Below are 12,549 nucleotides of genomic sequence, written 5' to 3'. Positions count from 1 at the left end.
ATTATTCTTTTGGAAAACGATTTTTTTTTTTAAATGAAAAAAGCAAATGTTTCACATACGATACTAAAATAATATACAGGGAGAGAGAGAGAGAGACACAAATTAATTATATTTTTTAATTAATATTCCCTCTGTGGAAAAAAAAATAAATAAAAACTTTGATAATTAATAGATTAGCGGACACGATTACCAACTTGATAAAACAAAAAATTTATATATATATATATATATATATATATATATATATATATGCGTATTATGATTAATTATATTTTTTTTTTTTTAAATTACTTTCCTAATTCATTTTTCGTCCTTTATTATTATTAATTAAAATAAATAATGTATTGTTGTTAATAATTACTTATTAAAAATAAGTAATACGTTAATAATTAAATTAATCTCATTTCTATAAACGAGATAATTTTATTACCGAGTAATAATTGACACAAATTTTTTTTTTTTTTGTAAAATAAATTAATTGTGAAAATTCGATTTTAGTTTTTGAAACGTTTTACTAATTCCTTTTTTTTTATTCAATTCGTTTTTTTTTTTTCGTCAATTGGTATTTTTCTTTGAGAGAGACAGACAGGAAATAGAAAAAAAAAAAAAAGAAAACTTTCGTGAAATTAAAAAAAAAAAAAAAGTAATAATAATTTTCCGGACCGTTTCACGAATGAAATTTATAAAAATTACGTCGCAAATTTTTTAAAATATCATCCCTAATTTATCATCCCCATCCTCCCCTCCCCTCGCCTTCCCTCAAAGACAACGACAAAATTACTTTTTGAATTTACTTATCGGGTTTTATTTTTGTAAAACGAAAAAAAAAAAAAAAAACGAAAATTTAATTCAAATTTAACGGTTTTTCTTTTTTTTGACAATTTTCTTTTTTTTTTTTTTTTTCGTTGCCTGAAGGAAATGCCTGAATAATCCTATGTGTAATTTTTTGGGTTTTTCCGAATGAAAAAAGAGCAAAAAACCAAAAAAAAAAAAATTTTCATATTTCTTATAAAAAAAAAAAACGGTATTTCTCGAAATTCTCGAAATCGTATTTTTTATTTTTTGAAACGAAAAAAAAAATTTTTTGCTTTTTTAAATAAAATTAACGAAATTATTATGCAGTGAAAAAAAAATACGCCCTTATAAATCTTAATAAAAAAATGGGAGGGAAAATTTTTTCTTACATTTTTTCCTTCAATGTGAAATCATAATTTTTATTATTATTATCTTCCGAAATAAAACACGAAAATTTTTTTTAATTAATTAAAATCGTTTAATAATAATAATAATAAATCACGAGTCGAAAATAAAAAAAATTTCCCGACGTTTTCCGGAAGTCGTGTAAATAATCACGAATACTTTCTTTATAATTATAACATTATCGTGACGAACTTTGTAACGGTCTTTCACTAACTGACGAATAGAATTAAAATATGGCGCAGCCTCCGTTATAACAAAATTCATTCGTCCAATAAAATAATTTTAATTTTTACCTTAAAATTTTTTTTTTTTTATAATAACAATTAAATAAATTGGGGTGAAAAATTTTTTAATTATAAAATACGCAATAACGAAAAACAATTATAAATAAATAAATAAATAATATTTCGCCATGTTTTTTTTTTATCATTTTCCGTTAAAAACGGTTAATTTTAAAATCAACGGAAAAAAGTTTAACAAATTTGACTTATTTTATGTTTTTTTTTTTTTTTTTTCAAAATTAATTTCACTAAATTACGTTATTTATTTATTACAGAACCTATTTTAATAATTTATATGCGTTGTCGGTTAATATTAATTTTTGTTTTCTATTAACGATATTAATAATAATAAGTCTTAGTAAGAACGTGTTAACGACTTAAAAAAACAAAAAAATTTATTATTAAATGCTTGGAAATTTATGTAGAAAAAAGTCCGTTAAGTAATAAAATTAATAATAATAATAATAATTCATTTTATTCTCAATCGCTTTAGGTGGTTTTTTTTTTGTGAGGGTTTTATTATATTTAAATTAAAAATTGATTATTAATATTAATATACCCCATTGAATAAAAAACGAGTCTTTGTTATTTAATATTTTAATTAAACGAATGAATAAATACCGAAAATAATCTGATTTTTTAAATTCGAAATACAAAAAAATAAGATTAAATTGTTGAACGTTTTTTTTTTCTTTTTGTTTTTTCTCATTTGTTAAATAAAATTAAAAGACTAAAAAGAATAAAACTTTTATATTATTATTATTATTAAGGAAAATAATTTATTTAACTTACCCTATGTGATGTCGCAAAGTAAAAGTAAAAAACAAAAATGTAATTGGATTTTATAATATGAAGATGAAGCGTGCACTAAAAAAAAAATTAACGGTTTTTTTTTAAACGTTTCATTTCGAACAAACAAAAAAACAAAACTTGTCGCGTTTAATTAAACACAAAAGTGAACGAAATGTATAAATTATACACATCACAAGTAAATATTTTCGAATTTACAAAACATTTAGTAATTTTTAACGGCCCGATCGCGTTTAAAAGTAGAATAAAAAACAAAAAACAAAATTTTTCAAACCGAAGAAGTTTTTCACGTTCGAAAAATTACGTTATACTGCTGTAAAAAGAGAGCGATCTATCGGCGTTTTTTATAACTACATACAATCTGCCAACTTTGGAAAAAACAAATTTATACAATTATTTAATGTAATCTCTATGGTTTGATATTGCCAACTTTAGAAAAATTTTTTTTTCTAATTTTCGAATATTTATAAATAAAAATGGCGGTTAGATTAATAATTTTATATGTATATAGTTAAAATAAAAGAATTTTTTCGATTTAAACGATTTTGAAACGTCTTATTATTGGGGAATAATTATTAAACGGTAAAAACAAAAAAATATAAAATAAAATTTTTAATACCGAGTTAATAATAATAATAAAAAGTGAAAATTAAATAAATAAATTTTTTTAAAAAAACCGTTGAGGACTCCATTCAATAACACAATGTAAAAAAAATTTTTTTTTTTTTTTTAAATAATTAAAACAAAATGGATGCATATGTGAATTCAATCAAAATAACTGTTTAAACATTTTATTTTATTCCTGTTCGAGACATTTTTAAATTTAAAAAAAATATTTCACAACGGGAATTTTATTTAAAAAAATATTCTTTTGTTATTATTATTATTATTATTATTATTATTATTATTTTTGTTATACGTAAATAGACTTTTTCAATATGTCAATATTGAAAATATTTTTAAACAATATATTATTGTAGAAAATAAATTTTTTATCCAAGTGAGATAGATTAATTCTCGGCAGAAAAAAAAAAAATAATAATAATAAACGTTCAAATGCAGATTTCCTTGTTTAAAAAGAAATATAAAAATGTCAGTAAAATATTAATAATAATAATAATAATTTATATATTACTGACAAGTAGTTTAAACTCGTTCAACATTATTTTATTATTTAAATTATTACTTATTTTTTTTTTTATTTTGTGAAATTTTTTAATTACCTATTAATTAATTTTTTTGCGTGTAAAATAACATGTACATGATACATAAAATGTCGTTACTCATTAATATATATATCGGATAATAAATTAATAAGTATTATTTATTAAATTAGCCTTTATTATCAATATTTTACAATTAATATATAAAATATCACTTTTTTTAAAGATGGCCGATGATGGTAGTCGTTTCAAATAATAATTAACCAACTCCTTTAATTTTTTTTTTTTTGGGGGGGTTTTAAAAAATGTTTTTATTCATTTTTTTTGTTTTGTTTTCTCAAGTAAAAAATCTAAAAGTTAATATTTTCCCTACCGAGTTTACATTATTCTTACAAGAAAAAATTTATGAGATTCTAAAAAATTTATTTATTTATTTATTTATTGTCGCGATCAACGAAATAAGTCGCGTTGATGACAAAAAGAAAAAAAAAAAATCTCGAGTTTCGTGATTGTAATTGTTTTTTTTTTCTTATTGATTGCATTTAATTCTTTTAATCAATTTTAACGGCGCTGTAAATTTTTTTAATGAAAGTATAAGCCGCGAAAAATCCAATCGTACCCGTGAGAAGCCAAAATGTTAAAACCATTAGAAATGTGTAACCGTAATATAATAGAGTGGGAATAAATTCCGTTATTTCTAAATTGTTTGAAAAATAAAATATAGAATATGCCAAAACGTAAAAAGCCGAACTACCCGACACGAAAAGACTTCTCCACCACCAATGGTAATCCTGAAATGGAAAAATTAAAATTTATTTAAAATGCGGAATTAAATAAATTAAAAAAAACGACGAGAAAAATTACAACTCACTTCTCCGCACAATTGAAAATACGTCATAACGATTGAGATTTGTGAGCAAGAAATAACTAATATCAATGTAACCAAAAATAAAAATCCGAATAAATAATAAAATTGATTTTTCCATATGGCAGTCAATACGAAAAATAATTCTATAAAAACGGCACCGAACGGAAGGATTCCTGCCATTAGTGTTGATAACACGGGATGCATGTACCACGGTTGATCAGGTATCTGTAATAACAAATAAATTATTATTAAACAATACGATTTTGTAATAAAAAATATTTTGGAGATTTCGCGAGGGACTTTTAACCTGTCGTGGAATTTGATTCGTTCGAACAGGATGCTGATAAGAAATTTTACGGTAGCCGAAATAACTGCCAACGTAAACTAATGGCAATGATATGCCGAACCAAAGACACAAAAGTGAGATCATTGTTGTGAACGGAACGGCACCCGATGAATGTTTTCCCCAAATGAAAAAATTAAGGAAAAAACACGTTCCGAAAATTATACTAGGATACAATGTCGCCGTCTAAAAATAAAATAAAGGTTTTAAAATTCGATTCGTTGACTTTTGTAAAATAAATGTTTATTTAAATTCTACACTCACTAAAAATGCAGCACGTTTCCAGTCACGTCCTTTTAAAGTTTTGTAAATTCTTGCAGAGTAATATCCTGCAACTACTCCCAAGCAAACGTACAAGGAAATGGCTGCGGTCATTAAAGCTCCCCTGGAAGCAGGTGACAACATACCCAACATGGCAAAAACTAAAACAAAAATTTATAATTAAGTGATTGGAATTTCCCAATGGCCACATTTACAACAACCGTATACACGTTAATTTTCTCACATAATGTTATAAAACACATAACGAATATTTGAACTCCAGTTCCTACAACCGCCGCAAACAATCTTGGATATTTAGGGGGTCTAAATACATCACCGTGTACTAATTTCCAACCTGTTTCTTCGATAGCTTCGTCAGGACCGTCATCAGCATTATAACGAGCTATATCCTTTCTTAGAGTTCTAATTATTATCATTGTTAAAATTCCTAAACAAAATAATAATAAATAAATAATTTTCTAACATTGACAAAAAAAAAATTTTTGTTTTTTTTTTTTAATTATAATAATGTCAAAAATGATTTACCAGATAAAAAGCAAACAACTACGAGAGAATTCAATATAGAAAACCAATGGATATCTACATCTTTCATTGTTAAATAAATATCCCATCTGGAAGCCCATTCGACATCAGATTTTTTCCATTTAACAGAATATGTAAAATATAATGCAGTACCTTTTGCCATAACCGACTGTGGTTTTATTTTTACATTTTGTGGTAAAGAACATTTATTTTTGTTAAATGTATATTCAAATAAATCTATACTGACAGGCTCAACTTCAAATCCGACCACACGAAAATGCTCACTAAAAAAAAAAAAAACCCCCGCACATTTAAAATTATCGAATGTGATTATTAACTTATATTTAATTTATTTTATATTTACCCATCAGAATTTGCATGATAATACAAAATAATATTTAAATGATTGTAAATAAATGCATTATTGTAATAATATTCGCCAAGTTTATAACCTAATTTAAAAGTTTCTTCTAATGTTTTGGGGTCGACAACCCTAGTTGCCACAGGTAAATTGTCCACCAATCTGCAAAAATTACATTTATTCTTTTAAAAAAGATTATTTGTTTTGTTTTTTTTTTTAAATGAAATCAATTAATAAAAAAAAAAACACATACAAATGAACATAATATTGATGTTTTATCTTTGATATAACATTCATAGACTCATCCGCATTCCAATTCATCGGTTTTCCAGGAGAATGGCAAAGAAGTCTACATTCGATGTTTTCACCCATTGAAACTTCATATGGAGTATTTGTGATTCTATCTCCCCTTAAAACCTCACCTGTAAATAAATTTGTAACCATGTTTTACATTCGAATTATTAAAAGATTTAAAAAAAAATATTAAAAAGTAATCACCTAAATTTTCAGACTTATAAACTAGAGTTCCATTCTTTGGTAAACAAAAAGGAAGCGAATAATATTCATAAGGTAATTGAGTTTTCATACTGGTAAGTTTAACTGCTTTAACTTCTATTCTAGAACCATTTTTAAATTCTACTGGGGCTACTCCAGGTACGTAAAAGCAACAGCATGATGGTATTATTAAAAATAATAAATATATTGTCCACTTCTGTAAAAAAAAAAACACTCATAAATTTTTAAAATTATTTCACAAAGATTTTAATTAAAGTTTTTAAAATATTATTACAATTAAAATTTACATTATGTACAGTTTACCAACTTCACATTAAAACAAAAAAAAAAACTTTTAATTATTTTATAAATAATAAATAATACTTAGCAGCCATTATACGATTATTAAACTTTACCTGTTATAAAAACAAAAAGAATTTAATAAAAAAAAATTTTTTACCTTTTTCAACATTTCATTTAATAAATTAAAAAATATTTTTAACTAAATATTATATTAAATATTGACATCGAAATTTTTATATAAATAATAAATATAAATATAAATATAAATAAAAAAAAAAAATCTAACAACAAGAGGTCCTTATATGAAATATGCAACAAGGCATCGTGTCAACAGTTTAGACGTGTCAAATAAATAAATTCAAATTATTTAGCGCCATTTTTTTCTTTTTTTAAAATTAAATTTGTATTTTTCTTCTTTTTATTCTTAAAATAATTTCGGAACGAAAATTCTAAACTACAGAAATTTCAATTCGAAATAATAATAATTAACGTTATTTATATTATATTAATAAAATTTTAATTTATGTCAAAGTGGCAATAAGTTATACGTGGCAATAAGAGCGTTCAACCAAAGGAAAAAAACCGTTAAAATTTATGTAAATCGGTCAAATAGATTTAAAATTTTTTCTTTTTTTTAATTAAATAAAAATGTAAATAATAATAATAGTATTAGTAATAATATTTAAAAAATTAAAATAAAACGAAATTTTAGCGTGACTAATTATTAATTATAATTAATTTAAAAAATTATTATTGACCGTTGACGAAAGATAATTTAAAAATTGACCGTTAAAAAATTTATTAAAAATTCAAAAAAAATAAAATAAACTTCCGGGGTGAGAAGTTCACGACGGTTAAGTTTATTTAAAAAATCAAACGTTTCATTCCGTTAATAATATTAAAATAAATAAATAAATAACGGTTACGTTAAATAAGTTTTACGTTTGTAATCATCATTTTAATTTAATAAAATGGCGGATGTTTTTTTTTTTTGTTGTCGATTTTTAAAAACTTTCACTCTTTTTTTTTTTTTTTTCATTACAAGAAATGAATAAACACTTTTAAATGACAATAAATTACTCCGATACATTTGCAAAAAATAATTTTCATTGAAATTACCGTAAAAATAATGATAATAATTTAAAAAAAAAAAGAAAACCCCACCAATCGATGATGATTCGTCGATTATTAAAAAAAAAAAAATTTAAATTTATTTTTTTCTTTTTTCTCTTCCATTTTCTCTCTTAAATTTTTTTATTTTTTTTTTTAATTATAATTATTTTTAAAAAATGAAAGTTTTCAAAAAAAATATCGAAATGGAAAGGAGGGTAAATGATTATGCATTACCACCATTACAGTAATATAAAAAAAAAAAAAAAAATCTGATTAATCAAACTATATTATCTTAACTGACGAACTATTTTAACCGTTATCGTTTATATTTTAATCGGAAAAAAACCGTTAGGATATATTTTCCGGTAAAAAAAATTACGTAATTTAAAATACTTACGTGTTCGATTTAAATATGGCGGAAAAGGTTAAAACAGGAACGAATATAATTTTTTTTTTATTTAAAAACAAAATATTTATCGCCGTCGTTTAAAAACGTGTAAATTGAAACGACGCTAATACAAATAATAATAATGATAATGATAATGATAACTGATTATTTAAAAGTTAAATCGAGTATTTTATTTTTATTATTGATTCGTCGTTTACACGCAAACAAAATCATAAATGAAAGTGTCAATAGATACAAATGGCAGTATCGTTTTTTTTTTTTTTTTTTACCGCATATTATAACTAAGGTTAACATTAAAAAATTAAATTCATATCACATTCAAAGTCTGGAAAAGAAAAAAAAATTATTTATATATATGTACACTCGTATATTTTAAATGACTAGAATTTTTTTTTTGTTGGAATTTTCCATGATTTTCGTGTGTGACGTCACAACAAAGAACGCGTTAATATTAACGGCAAACAAAATGTCGTGTCAAATCTAAAAAAAATTTATTTACGTTGTCAATATCGTGTGAAGTAAATAAAAAAAAAAAAAAAACTGGAAGACGTTTTAACAACGCAACAAACACTCGCGAACGCGGTTTTTTATCTTCCCGTTCGATCCGATGATTTTCGAACGTGTATCGATATCTTATCGTCTTAAAAATACGTTCGGTTATAATTTTTTTTTTTGTTTCATGTTTTTTCCATTGTTAAACTTTGAAAATAATCAAAAACTGAGGAATTTTTATTTTCTATATTTTGCCACTGTTCCGATGATTTAAATAAATTATTATCGGATGATTTTTCTGATTTTTTATCCATTTGTTGTACGGCTTCTTCGTATGTTGGTAAACCTGATGCCATCGTGTAACTAGGTAACGATTCGCAATCCACGTTCATTCCGCTTGATGAAGTGACGTCAAGTTCATCGTTACTTCTAAGTGCTGGAAAGAGAGAAAATATTTTTTAAACAAATATTACAAAAAAAAAAAAAAACAAGATGAAAATAGGTATAACGTACCTGATCTTTTCCACTGTTGAAATTTATGATACAACAAACACGAACACATGCAACAAACACAACTTAATAATAATAATGTCAATACTATGCCGACCCATACGTCGGCTAATAATTGTTCGTATTGCGGCGGTTTGTTTTGTATTTCTGATATTTGAAATATTGTACCGTTTACTATCATATTGTTTTTTTTTATTCAAAAACTTTACTTTATTTATTTTCTCACGATTTTAAATTTTTTCTCACGCTCTTGTTTTTATAAAAACTCCCGTCGTCGGTGTAAATTCTATAAAGAAAAAAAAACGTCAATTTTACGATTTAATTAATTTAATTATGAATCATTCATGCGAAAAAAAAATTTTTTCATTGTCGGTCGTAAAAAAAAAAAATTTACCACCTCTATTCATCGTTTGTAGGTCAAGACGAAAATTGTTTTTGTTTGTACGAATAATAAACAAACAAATATATATATAGATCATTATTTTACTGGGTCAATCGATTAAAAAAAAAAAAAACAATCGACTCAATTTTATTACCAATTATTATTATTATTATTTTTCTATGTAAACAAAACGAGTGCCTGTTTAAGAAGAAGAAGAAAAAAAACGCTGACTGTAATTAAAAAAAACAAACAAACAAACAAACAAACGAACAAACCAAAACAAAAAAATTAAATTTTTTTTTTTTCTCTGTCGATTTAAATTGTTTTATTATGATATTTTTTTTAAATTTAAATTTTTTTTTTTCCTCATATTCAACCGCGAAAACTACCCATTATTATCATTATCATCATCATCATCATTATTTTTTTCTAGAAAAGACGGAAACGTTATTAATTACGTTGTTTGTTGTTGGATGTAATTTTTTTTTTTATTATTAACTCATCGGGTGGTATAATTAAATTTTTATTATTATTTTATTTTTAATAAAATTGTGAGTTTATGCAACAAACGAAAAACAATAACGATTTATATTTATAAAACAAGGCGACAACCTACAAAAAAAAAAAATTTTCTATCTCTCTCTCTCACAAACACGAGGAAATTACGGCGGTAATTTTTATTTTTTCTCTCCAGGTTTAATCCTTGGTTAGTAATAATAATTATAATGCCGTGAATAAATTATCGAAATACCAACGTAATAATTATCAAATTTTTTTTTTTTGTTTGGGGGAAAAATGGGACGAAAACAAAGGGGGAGGGGGGAGGAGAGAGAAGGGAAAAAAATTACAAACCGTTTTTCCAAAAAAAAAAAAAAAAAACAATCGATTGTGTGTGTTACGTTAATTCGATTTCGTCCAACGAAAAAAAAAAAAATTAAGTAATAATAATAATTAATAAGTAACACGTGGTCAAATTACGTGTTTAACCGCAAATTTAACGCGTAATTTGGCTCTTAAATAAAACAATAACAACAATTAATAAAATTTTGTAACGACGCCATATTCGGTTTACAAACTTTCAAGTAAATTTTACAATTATTCACGCTGTTTAATATAATTTTAACGGTATTTTTATAATAAAAAAAATTACGTCATCATTACGTCATCAAACGATTTATTCGAAAAGGAAAATACAGAAAAATGTTTGAAATATTTTTAAAAAAAAAAGTAAGAAAAACTCGTTCACCTCAGGGTTTTCCTACAGATTCAGGGTCGTTAACATCCAAAAAAAAAAAAAAATTAAACATAATTATATTTTTTCCTCATCCTTGATTAAAGTTGATTTTACTAGTGTACGATCCCGTTTTAAAAATTATGATGTGGGAACTCCGAAAACGGTTTAAAAATTTTTTTTTTTTTTTATGTAAAACTGTGGCAATTACCAATTTTTTTTTTTTTTTTAATTTCCTGCTTATGCAAACGAAGGTGAAAATAATAATAACTCTGTACCTTACGTGTAGTTTCAGTAATAATAATAATAATAATGATAATTATTAAATTGTACAAGTAACAGGAAATAATTTTTAATCGATTTTTATTGAGATAAATCTCGCGACGTTTTTTTTATTTTTATTTTAAATGAATTTTCATTGAATTAATAATACGAGTACGATATTATCATTATTATTATCATCATCGTCGTCGTCGTCGTCGTCGTCGTCCAAATGTGCAAAAAAAAAAAAAAAAATTTAAACATCACGAACGTGTTGAAAATTAATTATAGCAAATCGTCGTTTTAATTATGCTTTTTTTTTTTGTTTTAATAATTGGCAAAGAATTTTTTCTTTGTTTATTATTATCATTATTATCATTATCATTATTATCGTTATTGTTTAATAGCATTATGGAATAGCTGCAAAAAAAAAATTTTTTTTATTTATTTAACCTTCCATTGATTCGCAATTTATGTTGACATTAATCAAGGAGGGACAATAAATCGAGGTCAAAGATTAAATCAGGTCTATGGGTCAGTGATTTTTTTTTTTTTAATTTAAAATTCCAGTCGAATTATTAAATTTTGTCCAAGAGCGTTTTATTTTTTTTTTCTGGAAGAAACGGGATTAAAATGATTATAAAGAAAAATAAATAAATAAAAATCTCGAAACGATTCGTATTTATTTATTTATTTTTCTTTTTTTTTGTTTTACCAACAACAACAACAACAAACTTTGTTAATTGATTTTTAGATAAATATAAATTGTTTTGGTATTGACCTAGAGAATACCTTAAAGGTCATTAATATGTAAGAATATGTTAAGAATAATAATAATAATAATGATAATAATAATTATAATATTAACCTTGTCTCTATCGTCTTGTGATTTTTTTAATACATAATTTAAATAAATCGTTTTTGATTTAATTTTTTTTTTTATTATAGTGTCACGGTGACGGCGACGGCGGCGACGGTGGTGGTGGGGGGGGGTGGTGACGAAACGTCGGCGAATAAACAAATAAAATTAAAAAAAAAAAAAATTTTTTTACCTGTATTATACCCAAAGGTACGATCACAACAATTTTCATTTCGTTTTGGTTTTTTTTAATACTATACGAATAATAACAATAATAATAATAAAATTTTTCGTTTGTTTGTTTGTTTGTTTCAATTCAAAAATTATCATTATTATTATTATTATTAAAATGAATATTAAATAATAAAATAAAAAAAAAAAAAAAATATTTAAACCCGGATTTATGCATTGAAAAAAAAAAAAATTATTTTATTTTATTTTTATCTTTTTAACGGATTAGGATTAAATAAGTTAATCATGATATTAATCCGTCGGATTAATACATTATTATTATTATTATTATTATTATTATTATTATCACGATATCGGAATTAATAAATTACTTTTTTCTTTTTTTCTTTAAAAAAAAAAAAAAAACAATAAAATGTAAAACGAAAAAAAAAAATTCGGTTTTAAATGAAAACCTTTTTTTTAAAAAAATCAT

General features: G+C 23.6%; 2 protein-coding genes across 2 annotated transcripts; both read right to left on the bottom strand.

The window, feature by feature from the left end:
* Positions 1 to 4,005: 4,005 nt before the first annotated feature.
* Positions 4,006 to 6,797, bottom strand: Phum_PHUM447270 (uncharacterized protein; the record flags this gene model as incomplete). Its single annotated transcript, XM_002429629.1, has 10 exons — positions 4,006 to 4,245; positions 4,326 to 4,547; positions 4,630 to 4,851; positions 4,930 to 5,087; positions 5,171 to 5,374; positions 5,473 to 5,753; positions 5,834 to 5,992; positions 6,084 to 6,252; positions 6,329 to 6,542; positions 6,786 to 6,797. The coding sequence occupies 10 exons, from the start codon at positions 6,795 to 6,797 to the stop codon at positions 4,006 to 4,008; spliced, it is 1,881 nt and encodes a 626-aa protein (XP_002429674.1).
* A 2,030-nt stretch (positions 6,798 to 8,827) lies between these two features.
* Positions 8,828 to 9,333, bottom strand: Phum_PHUM447260 (uncharacterized protein; the record flags this gene model as incomplete). The annotated part of the gene is made up of 2 exons (XM_002429628.1): positions 8,828 to 9,078; positions 9,156 to 9,333. The coding sequence occupies 2 exons, from the start codon at positions 9,331 to 9,333 to the stop codon at positions 8,828 to 8,830; spliced, it is 429 nt and encodes a 142-aa protein (XP_002429673.1).
* Positions 9,334 to 12,549: the final 3,216 nt, after the last annotated feature.

The sequence above is a fragment of the Pediculus humanus genome, genomic scaffold, assembly GCF_000006295.1.
Source record: "Pediculus humanus corporis 1103172108216 genomic scaffold, whole genome shotgun sequence".
NCBI classification, from domain to species: Eukaryota; Metazoa; Arthropoda; class Insecta; order Psocodea; family Pediculidae; genus Pediculus; species Pediculus humanus.
This window is presented reverse-complemented; position numbering and strand designations above follow the sequence as displayed.